The 15,916-nt window shown below is 44.0% G+C and overlaps 1 protein-coding gene across 3 annotated transcripts in view; it reads left to right on the top strand.

The window, feature by feature from the left end:
• Positions 1–12,710, top strand: part of KCTD1 (potassium channel tetramerization domain containing 1) — a 105,949-nt gene extending 93,239 nt beyond the window's left edge. For all 3 annotated transcript variants that reach the window (XM_075023182.1, XM_075023180.1, XM_075023181.1), the window contains exons 3-5: positions 2,369–2,513; positions 4,833–5,138; positions 9,061–12,710. In XM_075023182.1, the coding sequence (XP_074879283.1) occupies positions 2,369–2,513; positions 4,833–5,138; positions 9,061–9,219 (610 nt within the window). In that variant the 3' untranslated portion in view covers positions 9,220–12,710. The remainder of the gene's footprint in view (positions 1–2,368; positions 2,514–4,832; positions 5,139–9,060) is intronic.
• The last annotated feature ends 3,206 nt before the right edge of the window (positions 12,711–15,916 follow it).

Genomic DNA, 15,916 nt, shown 5'->3' with positions numbered 1-15,916 from the left:
AAAGCCTAGAGGTTTAAAATATGTAATTATAGTAGTAATTTAGAACTAGGAAAATGCTGCAGAAACCAATTACCATTATACATTTCAATAATGACTGACTTGGCCAAATATATATGTTTTGTGTGTGATTTCCATGATAGATTCCAAGACAACATGCTTAAGTATAGGGGAAAATTAATTCTAAATGCTGAGTGTATCCATATTAGACATAAATGTTGCTCATCCACCTAGAGAACGGGAACCTGTATTATATGGCCTGTCACAGCTTACATTTTGAGCAGCAGGGCAGGCAGTAACAAGTATCCAAGGAAGAAAGCTTGAATTGTTCTAAGGGATGGCTTTGAAAAAAATATTTTGTACCCGATCATCCTGCAAAATATATTTAATTCCTTATACGTTACAGATTTCATGCGACTTGAATTGATTCGGACATTTCCTACAGAATTGTCAATGGCCTGTTGAGGTTAATGGCATTTTATTTCTTCCCTGGTCTTCATCTCTCCCACCTGGTGAGAAAGAATAGATGAGACTTGGATTCTGTTCACAGCTTATTACCGGGTGTACTGCCGAGGTCGCTGCTGCAGGCACAGACATCCCTTCACACTCCATTTGGGTTGGCTGTGCCACTTTTGAAGGGAGGGTGTATGGCTGTGGGTGTGACGTGGCGTGTGGTCACCTGCAGCCCTGTCCCTCTCCAGTTCCCCGAGACCCCGCTGCAAACCCTGCTGCCTCCCCGTCTTTGGTAACCGCTTCTGTCTTTTGCCTCTTGACCCTTTCCTGGTGATCCCCTTCTGCTGGCTGATGGATGGGGGTGTCTCTCAGCCTGGGATGCTCCATGCAGCCAGGAGGGCTGATCACCTCTGAGTTTTTGGTGGTTTTTTTTTCTACTGGTGGTGGGGAATGGTTGCTTCTTCACTTCTTGTAAAACAAAAATAGCGTGCCATGACTGTTTGTTGTGCTCACTCTATCCTTTTTATGAGAAGACAGACCTGTACCATACCTACGCCACAAACTGAGTGTGATCAGGGAATACAAGTGCCTGTTGGTCCTCCAGCTCCGTGCTGATGCCCAGTGATACTACTGTATGCTCTTTAGTAACCTGCAGAGGTTTTACTGTGCTGGTTCCCAAAACAGATTGGTTATACTGGGACAAAAACTACATATGAATGAGCCCTTTCATTAAGATAATGAAAACGCAGTATCTGCAGAATGTAACAGGTTGTGACAAGGCTCTGAAATCGCATCCCAAGTTGTCGGCAGTATTTCACACGGAGTGTCCGTGTGACGTATTGCAAGGGAGCTATTTTGAGACCATTTTGTTTACAGTTCTGCTGTTGGAAAGAATCAAAAAGTACTTCCACATTGCACATGCAGACGTATAAACAGGCACACAGAATCAAACCTACCAGTTACTCCTGCCAATTTCATTGGGAAACTGCGAGTGACTCAGGAGCATTTTGCAAACGCCCTGGTGCAGAAACACAACGTGTATTTCATGTTACACTGGCAGGGTTTTTCTTCAGAGTTTTCAGCCCTTCCTGTTGCTGTAACAAAAGCAGGTTTGTGGGGCACATGTCTAGAAAACGTGTGTGTGCCCAGCGGTTGATGTTGCAAGACCTGTTGGCTGACAGAGGCTCTCTAGGTGGCTGTGTGGTTCTGGTGGTGGGTGGGTGGTCTCTGTCAAAACTGAAGGTTTTTTCCTGATTATTTTAGTGTGTGGTAATTGATACCTCCCACAAATAGTTAATGGTTACCTCACATTGAAATATTATAACCTTTGTATTCCCAGCTTCTTATTCCCACAATGTGCTGCCCCCTCAGTTGTGCCTGTTCAAGTGTTGGTTGAAGTAAATGGCATCCAAAAAATGAACTGGGTTTAAAACCAAACAAAACCCAAGCAAAGAACCAAAAAACCCCACATTTCCCAAGTGCAATTCTAAACTAAATCAGATTCGCCATGCAGTCCCCCGGAAAGCAGAATGAAGTCAATCAAGGGGGTTGGTGCATCTGGGGGGGATGGCATCTGCTGATGGGGGCTATTGAGAGAGATGTCCAAAATCATCAAAGGGGTGTCGTATCATGAGACATGGATTTGGGCAGAAAGGCTGGTGCGAGAGGCTCCTGCCCCAGCTGCTTCCCCCTCTACCTCCTCAGCAGAGCTGTGCTACTTAAAATTTTCTGAAGCCATACTGGAAAACACCCAGCTTAAATCATGGTTTGAAATGAACCCTTTTCTTATGAAGTGCAACTGCAAAGCTGCTTCCTTCGGTGAAGCCAGCGCAGGGGGTTTTACAGCATTGGGCCATTCGGGTGGCTGCTGAGCCCAGCCTGGTCTGACCCTGCCGCTTGCCTCTTGTTTCCTCTCCAGAATCGGCCGGCTTTTTGATGGCACAGAGCCCATTGTCCTCGACAGTCTCAAGCAGCATTATTTCATTGACAGAGATGGGCAGATGTTCAGATATATCTTGAACTTTTTAAGGACATCGAAACTCCTCATTCCTGATGATTTCAAGGTGAGATTTCAAGGGACTTGGGTGTTTTGCATGTACCTTGGTAAAGCAGGTATCCGGCATGTAGTCAAAACAGAGCTCTAGACGGTGTGTGGGGGGGTGGGGTGTAGGGTATGGGATTTGATTTTAGGTACGTGGCAAAAGTAAGCATGGGGTTGCTAAAGTGGCATCTGTCAGCCTTTCCTAGAGTGGCATCAATATTAAATTTTCCCCTCCTGGCTATAGCATAATGGAGCAACCTTGCCATGTTTGATCTAGGGAAATTAAATATCGTAGGATCCTGATGGAGGCAGAAAGGATGTTACAGTCTGGAACCGACTGCTCGTGAGCTTTGCTGATTACTTGTCCTCTCATCCACTTTTATGCTTCCCCTCTGATTGCAGCAGCTCCAGCTTCCACTCCCACGCTGAAATTCAGAGAACGGTGTGGGAATCACAGTATTGACAAAATAAACTGCACACATGGTAATATTTGAGCATTACGTCATCGAATATTTTCTCCCTCAGACTCTTGAATGCATATTGCAAGTTTAATTTGGGAGTTTTAGAGAAGTCAGGGAAGAATAGTTCCACATTTATTATTTAAACTTTATTAAAGAGCCTGCATTTTTTCTCTTTTTAATAACAAATTAAATTTGTGGTGGTTTACCACGTTAGACATTAGCCTACACAGGCAGAACTTCAGACTCCGCGTGCTGTTCTGTGTTTATCCGCTTGTAGGTATGTGGGTGTATGCGTGCTGTCAGCGAATTCAGTGCTGGAGACCGCGGCTGCAATCAGAACAGATCTTTATCATTATTTAATGAATGCGTATCAACGTAGCTGGCTGTGCCATTAGTTCACCGTAGGAAATATAGCAACTCAGATTGAACAAGAGAGGTGATGGGGAAGGGTTAGAACAGTTCACACTGGTGTGCAGTCTTTTATCCCTCGTATCTGAGACAGATTTTCAGGTGTTTGGGGCATAACAGGTGTGAGGTTGAGTTCAAGAGCTGTATTGCAGCAACCTTTGAATCATCTGCTGTAGACGCATACTTACTTCTCCCATGCGTGACAAGGGCAGATCTACCTGAATAATGTGGGAGTTTGGAACTAGCCGATAAGCATCATATCCCTCTTTTGAAGCCTTAGCATGGTTTTGTGCTGCTCTTGGCACTTGTCCTGAAGGTAATCAGAAATACAGAAAAAGGAAAAGCCACCTTCTGTGGGTTATTAAGAAATTATATATGCAGAGCCTTTTAAACACTTAAATATACTGTAGCTGTGCTGAAATTAGAAATGTAAGTCTTCGCAAGTTCTCCCAACCAACATGATGTTCAAATGGGTGTCCTTCCCAGTTGTGCTTTAAAGTGTCCAAAAGATCGGTGCTTAAAACGAACAGCAGTCCTTGTTTCTTAGAAATAAATAGATTGTGTGACTTTTTTGTTACACATTAAATGTAAGCAGTATTTTGAGCATGATTTAGGTATTCCATTCTTATCAAGTATTTGGTTTATATCTCAAATTCAGGGCCATATTGACTGTTAGCAGTCTCCTCTTGTCATTCTATTCCTCTGTCTTCCCTAATACTCATGTATTGCTTTTCTCTGTATAAATATTTTCCAAATGGTCTTATGCTCTTAAACCTAGAAAAACAAGATTTTTTTTAGTTTAAAAAACGGCAGTAGACAGACTCCAGATCATCAGTTGTAAATTACTTCAGTACTGGCTATGCTTGGAAATGTGTTCTCTCTGCTCTGGCATTTGAGACGATGTAGTAAACAATACTGTTGGCAAAATGGGGAGGTATTAAAAAATACTTAATTTTTAAAATGCAGTAATATGTGCAATCCATTATGCAAATATCTGAATCATTTTACACTAAGAACCATTGCAGCCTCCCTCATTTACATTCTTATACCTGTTACAATGCCTGCTAGTATTGCTGTAAGATGCAATGGATCGTAGTGATGAATTTTCTGAATCCTGATTGAATTCTGTTCCATCTGTTCAATGAGGTCATTATTCTATGACATCACTGTGGGGATAAAATGCGGGGAAAAGTGGGATTTTTGCCTGGATTATTCCATAGCAGGAGGGAGTTGAGCAAGCATAGCCTCCCCCTCCCGTAACGAGTGCTGCTATACCCAGTCTGTTTCAAGTGGCTGATGGTTATTTTTTGCTTGCACTGTTATTTTATTACACCTTCCTACACAGTAATTAGGAACTATGTCTGAAGGGTTCCAGATCTAGAGCGGCGTTAGCCTGAATAACCATATACATTAAGCGGTACATTAGCAATGCCTCTTTCTTAATTATGCACAGTAATATACGTGTCTTTCAGGACTACAGTTTGTTATATGAAGAAGCAAAGTATTTCCAGCTTCAGCCCATGCTAGGAGAGATGGAAAGGTGGAAACAGGACCGGGAGAGTGGCCGCTTCTCAAAGTCTTGTGAGTGCCTGGTGGTACGAGTTGCCCCAGATCTTGGAGAGAGGATTACACTGAGTGGCGATAAGTCATTGATAGAAGAAGTGTTTCCAGAAATCGGAGACGTGATGTGTAATTCCGTCAACGCCGGCTGGAATCACGACTCGACGCATGTCATCCGATTTCCACTGAACGGATACTGTCACCTCAACTCAGTTCAGGTAGGAAGTCATGTATGCATTTTTTGGAAGGGAGCCTACTGGCCGGCTACCACTGGGTTGACCCTCTTCCCTGTCACTGGAGCATTTTGGTGAACAAAATCAGCTGGAGACTTTGAACTAGTTATTTACTTCTGTGGGTCAGGGCTGCTTTCTCGATTTAATTCACACATATCATCACCAAATCTCTTTGCAAGCAAACTACAGTAGTGTTAATAACCTGCTTTAGAAGATAGGTGTTTGCCTCACTATAAAGACATTGTATATTTGGAGAAACATGGTGGGGTTTTTTTACATTTGAATATAGGGCAACCATTCAAACCTGCTTCCAGTCCCTTGCCTTGCTTGTTATAAATTGTTTTCTGGCTTGATGAGAGGACACAGGGATGTCTCAAGCCAGGGAGGGAAAACGCCACATCCCCACAGAGCGTGTTGTGAGGGCATTGGGAGCTGTCCCTTCACCTGAGAAAGGCAGTGGAGATGATCTGATTTGCCAGCGTCCACAGGAGCTCTGAAACTAAATAGGAAGAACAGAGGAGCAAAAAGGAGAAGCCCCAGTCTTTTTACTCTGGGTGTAACAAGTGAGAAGTGAGGAGAAAGGGGATTTAATGAGAGAAAGAGACAATGGGACAGTAGCACTGGCCAGCTACCGAAAGGAGGGCCACACTTCCACAGAGGGAGAGCACAGCCAGTGTCGTCTTCCTTTCTCGTCCTTCCTCCTGAAACAGGACCCAGTATTTCTGGAGAAGAGAGCAGCCTGCAGACACAGGAGAAGGCATCTGTTGAGTCTTACCCTTGTAGAGGGGACTTTGCCTCAGCCCCCTCTGTTATCTTTCAAACTGGGACATCCTAGGAGGACTTTGACCCTTCAATGAGACTATCAGGCAAGACATGTAATGTGAAGGGTACAGCGGGGGGTGAGGAGTTATCACAGGTGTGGTTAAAAACTAGGGCATCTTTTTTCCAGTGTTACCGAGGTCTTTTGCATTTGATAAACACCTCTCTAATACTTCTTGAATAAATCACTATATCCTTTTTAATTTGGACGAAGAAAACACGTTCAATCTTCCTCCTTGCTGTGGTAACAAAAGCAAAGGCACATCTGCTTATTGCAAACAGGGACCCATCCATTTCTGTGGTTTCAGGGAAGACCCTCCTGTCTCACTTTCAGTGGGTTTTTCCTAATTTTTTAAGGCATAGTAGAGGCCTGTTGCAATAGGACAAGGGGTAATGGTTTTAAGCTAAAAGAGCGTAGATTCAGACTAGATAGAAGGAAGAAATTTTCTATGATAAGCGTGGTGAAACACTGGAACAGGTTGCCCAGAGAGGTGGTAGATGCCCCATCCCTGGGAACATTCAAGGCCAGGTTGGACAGGGCTCTGAGCAACCTGATTAGTTGAAGATGTCCCTGCTTATTGCAGGGGGATCGGACTAGATGACTTTCAAGGTCCCTTCCAACCCAAACTATTCTATGATTCTACGTAGCAGTATCTAAAATCAGTAGCTGTTATGAAATGGCTAAGAAAAAATCTGGGAGGCAAATGCAGGTAATTTCTGGAATAATAATAATAAACATATGGTGTCATCTGTTTTATCCTTTGTTGGTTAAAAACAACCAACCTCACACACCTGTCTCCACCTAGTTAGCACGTCCTGCACAGCCAGCATTTTGGAGGGAGAACAGCTCTTCGCATCTGGAATTGTCACTAGCACTATTGCTGCTGTTTGGTTTAGACACACCTCCGAAATGGTGCGGACTCATCAGCAAGTTCTTACGCAGAAGAGACTTGCAAGCTGAGCTTGGCGTCTTTCCATCTGCCAGGTCCTGCTGTCCAGGTGGAGCAGCTCTGCTCTGCTCCCTCCCCAGAGGAAGCGAGCTGAGTGCCGCAGTGTGCACCGAAGGCTCGCCAGGCGCTGCATGTGTGCTAGCACTTAACACAGGAGTCGGGATAGACCTATCTAGGCCTGTCGAGATACGGCTGACCCATGTTATGCTTGGACAGTTGTCTCCTACTGGCCTTTACTGTCATGCTGAAATATCAAAGTTGTTTTGTTGTAGTGACTAATGCAAATTTAGAACTGCCTTAAATGTAGGATTACAACTGAAAAGGGATAGGACTTTCAAGGAGGGTTATTTAGCCAGATGTCATATGATAGTTCTCAAAGCAGTTGTATCCTTTAGCTGTTTATCACTTGTTCTGATGGTTACATTTTTGTCACACAAATAAGAATTGCCAAGCATATTTACTGATGTGAAAAACCCAAGTCAGAGTGGCAAAATACACACAGGCTTCAAGAGAGATGATGTTCCCACATTGATAATGCTGCATCTTCCATTTTGGGGGAACGTAAGCATCTCCCAGTCCTAATAACAATGTGGGGCGGGACAGGGACTACAAATAGATCTGGAGAGTGAGGGACAGACCAAACAGTTTGTCCAGGGCTGGGCTAGTTTCCTGACCAGTTGCTTCCACCACATTTTTCTTCTCAGGACCTAAGTTCTCCTGCTTTATTTTTCAGTGGCTCGCACTGAGACATTTTGGGGGGATTTTGGCTTATATTGTTAAAAGCTAAAGATCAGGGTAAACAAAAATTGCAGAGATGTTTTGATGGTTCCTTCTGAGTCTCTTTTCCCACCCCCTCCTTTTTGAGATTTGTCTGCCGTGCAATTAGCCATGCTCAGGTATTTTGGAAGGACATTTGCTGACCTGAAGCAATACATGTAAAGACATGGTATGTCTTGATTTAAGTGGTTTTAAACCACAGCTTGCTTCTCCCCCCACCCCAATTCCATGCAGCCTTCTGCCGCTCTGCTTGCCCTTGCTGTCCCAGCACACGTGCAAGCCAATTTGCTAATTGGCGAAATAGCTGGGAAGGACTCAGTAGGCACTTGCTCCCAGCACAACGCAGTGAGGTCCGGTCATGCTGGACAGAGAGGCCCATGTCTTGTGGGGTGCGGGAGCATCAGCCCCCCACCTTGGGGCCGGTGGCCATCACAGCTGACCCTGGTGAAGCCCTGGAAGAGTCTCCTTCACAGGTGAGGTGGAGGAAGCCCAGGCAGCAGAACAGATAAAGATGATGATAAAAGTAGCAAAGAGTGTAAACAAGGGAAAGAATGCCTCAGCCCTGCAGTTACAGAAAACCAGCATGAACATGGGTAATTTAAAAAAAAAATAAATAGTGGAATAGTGGTGTGGAAGGAGACCATGTTCTTAGCACCCTGGAGCTGGTGCTGGGAGCTGAGGTCTTTGCACCATCATCTGTTGGGCAAGCTGTGTTGGGCATGTCTCCCTGCTGCTCCCAGACCATGCCTGACTATTCTTTTTTCCTTGTGTTTGTTTTCTTTTTTCTCTTTTTCTTTTTGCCATTTTATTTCCGACTGGAAGCAACACTCAGGTTGTGAGAAGGGAGGAAAGAAGATGAAAAGGCAGAACTCGTTAGTCCCATAATTAAAGTTAAAAGGTCACAGGTTTTACCACAGGTAACTGTAGCCACAAACCTTCATAGTCGCGGTTGGTTTTTAAGTCTCTAGAAAATATGACGGTAACTTTTCTGAAATTATGGCCGCAGTATCTGCATTGTCACCATTTAGTTGAGGTGTTTGGTCAGCATCCTCTGGTATCTGCTGTGCAATCCTGTATTTGCCCTTTCGTATTGCAAATTTTGTGAAGCAGAGAATGCATTTTTCCAGGCATGTTTCTGTGGCTAGAAGAATACTGGATTTGTTGACAGTACTAAAAAATAAAATATAAAAAGTCAGCAGAAATCAGTCCAATACAGTGAAGCTGAGGGAACCAGTTAGCAGATCGGTGTCACTACTTTTGTTTCCTAGCTGGATCCATTTGAAAACAGCAGTATCATCCTCGGACACCAAATAGTCTGTTTATTTACTTATACATTGGTGTTTGTTTCCTCTTTTTTGCAGGTACTTGAGAGGTTACAGCAAAGAGGGTTTGAGATTGTTGGCTCATGTGGAGGTGGGGTGGACTCTTCCCAATTCAGTGAATACGTACTGAGACGAGAACTCAGAAGGACATCTCGTGCACCCTCCGTCATTCGAATAAAGCAAGAGCCTCTGGACTAAAATGGACATGTTTCTTTATGCAAAAAAAAAAAAAAAAAAAAAAAGGAAAAGAGAAAGGAAAAAAAAGGGGGACATTTCATGTGCAGTTTGGACTCCAAACAAGTCCTGGAACTAAAATTGAATAAAAGACACATTTATATCAAATATAGAGACCACACCTGAATTCATATGGGAACATTTGGAATGGTAGTAATAATAATAATAACCTCAAGGTGTAAAAGAAAACACACACACTCACATATATATAAAAAATATGTATGTATATGTATGTATGTACATATATATATGTATGTATATGTCAAAGGGTAGGAAATGCAACAACAAAAAAGTGGTAGATGAGGTTGGTGCTGTGATGGCCATTAAGTGTCCTAGGCCTTACTCGGGCTCACTTAACGGTGTACAAGCCATTACCATTGGGGGGATACATAGACTACTCTTCACCCATTTTCCATTGCCAAACAGCCATCCACTTTTTAATGTGTACACACCTTGACTCAACTTTATTTGCATATGGAGGTTTATGTCTGTCTTTTTTAGAGGTGGATGGGCAGGTGTTCAGGAGACAACCATCCATTGCATTGGAAAGCTAGTCGACTGAAATTTTAAATGTAGTTTGTACAGAAGTCGCACACTTTTTGTCTGCCCTCACAGATGTGAAAGGTTAACTTTTCTTTTGAATGAGGTTTTTTGTTGTTTTTGTTTTGTTTTGTGTTTTTTCAAAGGGGGCCAGAATAATTAATATTTGGTAGAGATGCTCTGGTTTGAATCTGCTGCTTTCCTACAATTTTTTCAAATTTTATAATGTATTAAATACAATAAACTCTGTTTAAAATAACGAGGGTCTGATTTAAGCCAACAGGAGCAGAGAGGTGGGATTTAGCTCACTGCACTCTAGCGCGTGGCGTGGCGGCCGGTCCGGCAGGCAGCGGGCGGGCAGCACTGCCCGCGCACAGTGGAGTGAGTTAAAGGCAGCAGGCGCTGTTGCAGGATCTGTCTGGCGTGCCGCACGTTGCTGGTCTTCCTTCAGCGCTGTCCTGGTTTGAAGAGAGGCTGTTGGTCAGAGTTAAAAATAACACCAGCTCAGGCCAGGGAAACCCATCAAAAAATGACGTCTGGTTCTGTAACCTTCAGTGTAACAGTCAACAGTTGCATCCTTCCCTCTTGCCTAAGGAGTTGGCAGCTTCAACTCTGCAAGCCCTTGCCCTGCTGAGTGTTAGTCAGCCTGTTTGTTTTTAACATTGTTCATTTCCCTTGTTTAAAGCTAGTGTTCTTCTGCCTAGAGAGCGAGATGGTCAGCCCCCTGTGTTATGCCATTGGCTGCATTGCTCTTAATAGCAGGCGGTAAGTCCATGTCCTGCATTAGATGTCCTGCGAGTTGTTCTCTTGCAGAGTCTCACTGAGGCCACCTCTGCAGCTGCCTGGTTCGGGCAGGTGAGATTTTGCAAAGGCGCCACGTCACGATACCGCTGCATGGACCGTTCACGAGTTGATGCTTTCACCACCTAAGATGCACCAGCAACCACCACCGTTCCTCCAAAGTATCTTTTTATGCAATATTCCAGAATATGACTGTGTATTCATCCTAGTATGGAAGTTTCTATTGATGCAATGGTGCCGGCGTTCCATTCATTTTGGTGACACTTTGCTATTTATTTAAGAAAAGAAAAAAAAGAAATTGTTAAATACATGTAACAAGGTTTTTAATATAGTCTGATAACTCAAAAAAAAAAAAAGCTACCATTTTTCTGGGTTTTATTAAAAGGTGTCAGAGGGCATACTTAAATAACTCTCTGGCAGCACATATCAATGGTTTTGAAATTATTGAAATGTGGAAATGGGTGAGGGAGGGGGCTCCAAAAATTAAGGTTCATTAACGGGTTATTAGATCTTCAATGTGATGCTGATCTGTCTATTCACAGTACTGAAACAGCTGCCTCATTGAAAAAGCTTGTTTTCAATTAGCAGCAAGTAGTCCTCTTACAAAATAAACAAATGCTTGCTCTTACTGCCCACAATTTGGTTGTTAGTTTGCATAGAAGTCGGAAAGCTAAAACCCTGGGAAATAAATATTTTTAACAGATCTTCAGACTGTTGGAAGTGATATGAAATTTGTGATGTTGAAAAAGATGCCAGTCCCCATGGGTTGAGAGTACACGGGTAGCAGTGCGGGGTGACCTGATGTTTCAGAGACTGTTTGCTGCAGGAGCCCTCCCCACGCTTCCAGGTGGAGCCTCACTTTCTGGGGCCTCCACAGCATACCCGGGGATATGTTTACACTGTCTGTTAAGCCCAAAGGTACTCTCAAATCCAGACCTGCCCTGCTAGCCGCCGTGTTTACATATGGGCACATGCTCCGGTGCAGTCTGGAGCCGGGGGGCTGCAGCTCCTTTCCCTGCTCCCTGCTGCTTGGCCAGCAGGTACCCCAAGCCTGCCTGGCCAGGAGCATCAGCAGCCCTGAAATCAGCCCCCCAGCACCTGCCCCAGCGCTGGCAGCGCCCACACCACCCGCAGCCTTGGCATAGGCTGGGTGGGGAGGGTGAGGAGCTTTGCCACTAATGCTTTTCACTGTGTTGCTCCAAAAGCCATCAGGTTGTGCTCAGCTGGTGGTTTTGCTTGCCCAGCGCATACCTGTCCGACTCAACGACACTGAGGATACCTTCGTGCTCCTCCCAAGCCCCTGACTGGCCGGGTCACCCTCCCACCGAGCCTTCGTTCTTTGTTGATGGAGTCAAAAACCACTCCAAGACCCTGAATGTAAATGTCTCTGCAATTACGATGTGGTCATGGAGTAAGAGGTCATGAATAAACAAAGCGATGGCTGATAAAAAATGTATGCAGGAATAAGCTAGATGTAGACTTTTAGAGAGCAAATGAGATTAGTCCTGTTTGCAATTGAGACTTGTAACCATGTGTTTTTAAAATGTTCTTTCAAAAAACTGATCAACAGATGAATGAGCAATAGATCCAGGAAGGGGGAAGCAAGGGGAACCAAGAAGGACCAGATTACGGTCACCTTGTTTCTGGGGGTTAGTAATTTTGACATGTACAGTAGTTTAAATTTATCTAATTTTTTATTAAAAAGTATGACTCCATTTTATGCTCTCAGTGGTGCTGTATTTAATAGCAAGAGGAAGAGCTGCAGTGAACAGTAGCTGCCAACATTGTACTTCAACTACTCGGTTAAGCAGCTGCCAGGAGAACTGCTGTGGACATGCAGAGATTGCAGATGCCACCTAACACCCCTTCCCACAATGAGACACAGGCAGAGGAACTGGGTCTTCACCTTTTCTTTTGGTAATGTGAACACTGGATTTCTGCAATAACCATTGACGCAGGGTTTAGTTCTTCCTCTATTGCCTCCTTAATGTACCAAACAGCTACAGAATGTAAGTATGGATCCTGGCACGCTTGGGTGAACCTTTAAACAGCAAGTGTCCCATTGAAGACCGAGTTAATTTACCTTGCGCCAGAGAAAGTGAAGTCCCACTCAGTCACTAGGTTAATCCATTTCTCGAGAAGCCTTGCTTGTAAATAGATGCTGCTAATTTTTTCTATCTCCAGGTACTTATTGGCCAGATAATCTGGCCTGGCAAATGTTTTTCCCCTCTATTGCAACATGTCTGGAAGAAAGCTGATCATTTCAGTGCTTGACTGTCACGAGCAGGTATAGTTGAGGCATTGGTTTTTGATGTCCAATAGAATCCATAACAAAATCCAGTGGGGACAACCTACTACCCTCTGAAAACATGAAAGTTGAGCCACCCATTCAATTACTTTTCTTTATGCTAAACAGGCACTTGTTTCAATTTGAAGAGAAACAGTTTGTTCATGACCATAATTTTTTGCAGCAACCTTTAAAAATTGATTGCTATACTAATTACAGGGGCTTTACTGTCACCCAAATGACTTGTCAAGTGCATTTTTCTTTAATGTTCACATTTTTGGGGACTTGGGGGAGGAAGGGTTGGCTTTTTGGGGGGTGAGAAAATAATTTTTATTGACCAATCGTGGGTTTTTCAGAAAAATAAAAACATTTATTTCCATCTGTCATTTCTTGACTGCAGAATTCTATATTATGAATTATTTCTAGGGACAACTGGTATTTGTATGTCGGCATTCATGCTGCCTGAGGTTTATTTACAGTGGAAATGAAACCAAGGCATCCTTAGGGCCTGTAGACCAGTTGCTTTTTCTCAGACTTCAGTTTGAGTGGTATATTATTTCTTGAGGGTCTGGAGGGATCGCCACCACCAAAAATCAATACATTGCATCAGGTCCCTGTGTTGGCTTTGGCTGCTACCATTGATCTGGTTATTGAAAACCCCAAACCTGACTTAATATTTGGGATCATGTATTTGAGATTGAAACTGCTAAAATCATATCCCTACTCCTCTTCCAAAAAAAGATGCAGGCACATAGTACAAAAGTTCACCCCCTTGTAAGCTGAGTTAGCTCTGCTAGCTGGTAACCAGGATGCTAATGTCGATGCTGGGGGGAAATCCTAGTGCCAGCCTGCTGCAGCGTCTTCTGTTTGTGCAAGGATGGGCTCCAGAAATGGAGGTGTCCCCTGACAGATGGGGAAAAAGTCCACTTTTCCTTGAATCTGTGATTTGTTTGGGTTTTTTCCACATTTGTTGACTGGGGGTTTGCTACGTTATTGAGTCCTGTGCCCCTAAAATAGTGAGGTGTGTGTTATTTTTCAACTGATGTCAGATATTATGGGCTGGATCCCATCTTCTGCCCTTTGTATTCATGGTGAACTTGTCCCACAGCCAAGGTATGAGCTGAATTACTGATTATCGTAAATTAGGGATTATGAGAGGAGGCATGGCATGGTGATCGCCTGTCAGTATTGTTGCATCGACAGCCATACTACGGCGTCTCTGTTGCATGTTGCTTCTAAAAAATACAGTATTTTTCCACTGCAGGACAGAGTGCTTGGTTCCATCAGACTCTCGTCTCTGAGCGCCATTCAAACTGTATGTGTGTGAGCTCTTCTCTCTGGAAGGGCTGTCACTGGTGTGAACAGGCTGGGTTTGTGCCCCTCGGGGAGCATGGGGTGTTGGTGCCCGTGCCCTTGCCCAGCCCAGCAAGCCCCGTCCCCTGGACCTCAGAGCACAGCTCTGACTTGCTGGTCTGAGGAGAGATAGCGGGAGGGAGATCTGTCTCTGTAGCATGGAGTTTGGACTGATAAATGATCTCATCTACAACCCCAAATGGTCTTCTAGCTTCTGTTCTATTATGTAGCTTGTCAGTATTGTTATTGATTTTCCTGAGGAAAATGCATAGCGTGGGATGGCTGGCCTTGCCTGCTCGCCATTAGGATGTGGTCTAAAGGGCAGGGCAGCAACCTGTTGAGTGGGCATTGACTTAAAACAAAAACTGCCTGTGCTGAAGTCCCCTAAACTTGTGTACTGCACTCATTCTGGCTTCAGTTCAAACCAGAGTGCTTAGTGAGGAACCCTAGTGGATGTTTGCTACTTCATTTGATTAATGTCCAAGAAATTGCAAAAACAAAAGACAAAACAAGAAGAACGTGGACATTAGTTCTGAAGGTCTGGAGCAGTGATTTCACTAATCCCTGCCGCTTCTGAATAAATACTTCAGCTGTGGGTGGCTCACATTAAAAACACTTATTACCAGAAAATAACAAAAGTAGTTGTGCATTTCTTTCCCTTGCTTTCTCCAGTTCAGGAGGCTTGTTTTTCTTCTGCTTGGGGCTGTGCCTGGGAAGCTCAAGAGTAATAATTTTGGCCCTAACACAGTGCTTGGTCTCTTCAAAGCATTGTACAAACCTTCAATTAAGCATCTCTCCACCTGTAAGGGAAGAAAGTAGCAATAAGCTCGTCTTGCAGCTGAGGAGGCTGAAGAGGCTCGACTTCCACCCACCCGGGTGGCAGGCTGCACTTCAAGAGTCACACTCAGCTGCCACCCTCTTTCACAACCCCTCTTGCAGTATAGGAAGAGGTTGGAATCGGTGAGGTGCTATGACACAGGATTTTTTTAAAGCTGAGAGTTGCAAGCTATTCAAGCAAATACAAGGCATCCTTGAAATGTCTGAATAAGCTTAAAAAAGTAACACTACAACCATGTTAGGCTTGATGGTACTGTTGGGATTTTTTTTTTCTAATTCCTTCCTAAGTGAGAGAAAAATAAATGAAAAAAAATTCCCTTCACCTTTCATGTTTTAAGTAGGGTTTACCAATGTCTTCATCTCCTTCCTCTGGTTCATCTCTTCAGTAGTGACTGTAATTTTCTGTTTATGATATTTCAGTTCCTTACCACAGAACTCAGGCATTACGGGGGAGGGGGGGAATAGCAACAAAAAGCTCCAGTGCAATTTGTGAAAAAGCTTTGGTCATTCATATGGTGGTCACAACAAAATCCTGATGCACGCCGGGATGGTTGATGGCAGGAATGTTTTTCAGGTGTGGTTGCTGAGATGGGGCAAGGCACGGCTGTCTCCCAGCTTCAAACGCTCCAAAATAAAAATGACAACAGCGCAAAACTAGGGCTCAAACCCTCACGGATTATCTTCCTCCTTAAGCATCTGCTCCTCTTTCTCACAGTTGTAGCCTTTAGATGAGTAGTTTAAAAGCTGTGCTATCATCTCCGCTGTAACCAGTGCAGCTATTCCAGGAGAAAGCTGCTTGGCTCAGGGACAGCTGTTCTGCAGAAAAATTCTCTTCTGATGCAT

Source organism: Buteo buteo, chromosome 3 (assembly GCF_964188355.1).
Source record: "Buteo buteo chromosome 3, bButBut1.hap1.1, whole genome shotgun sequence".
Lineage (NCBI taxonomy): Eukaryota > Metazoa > Chordata > Aves > Accipitriformes > Accipitridae > Buteo > Buteo buteo.
This window is presented reverse-complemented; position numbering and strand designations above follow the sequence as displayed.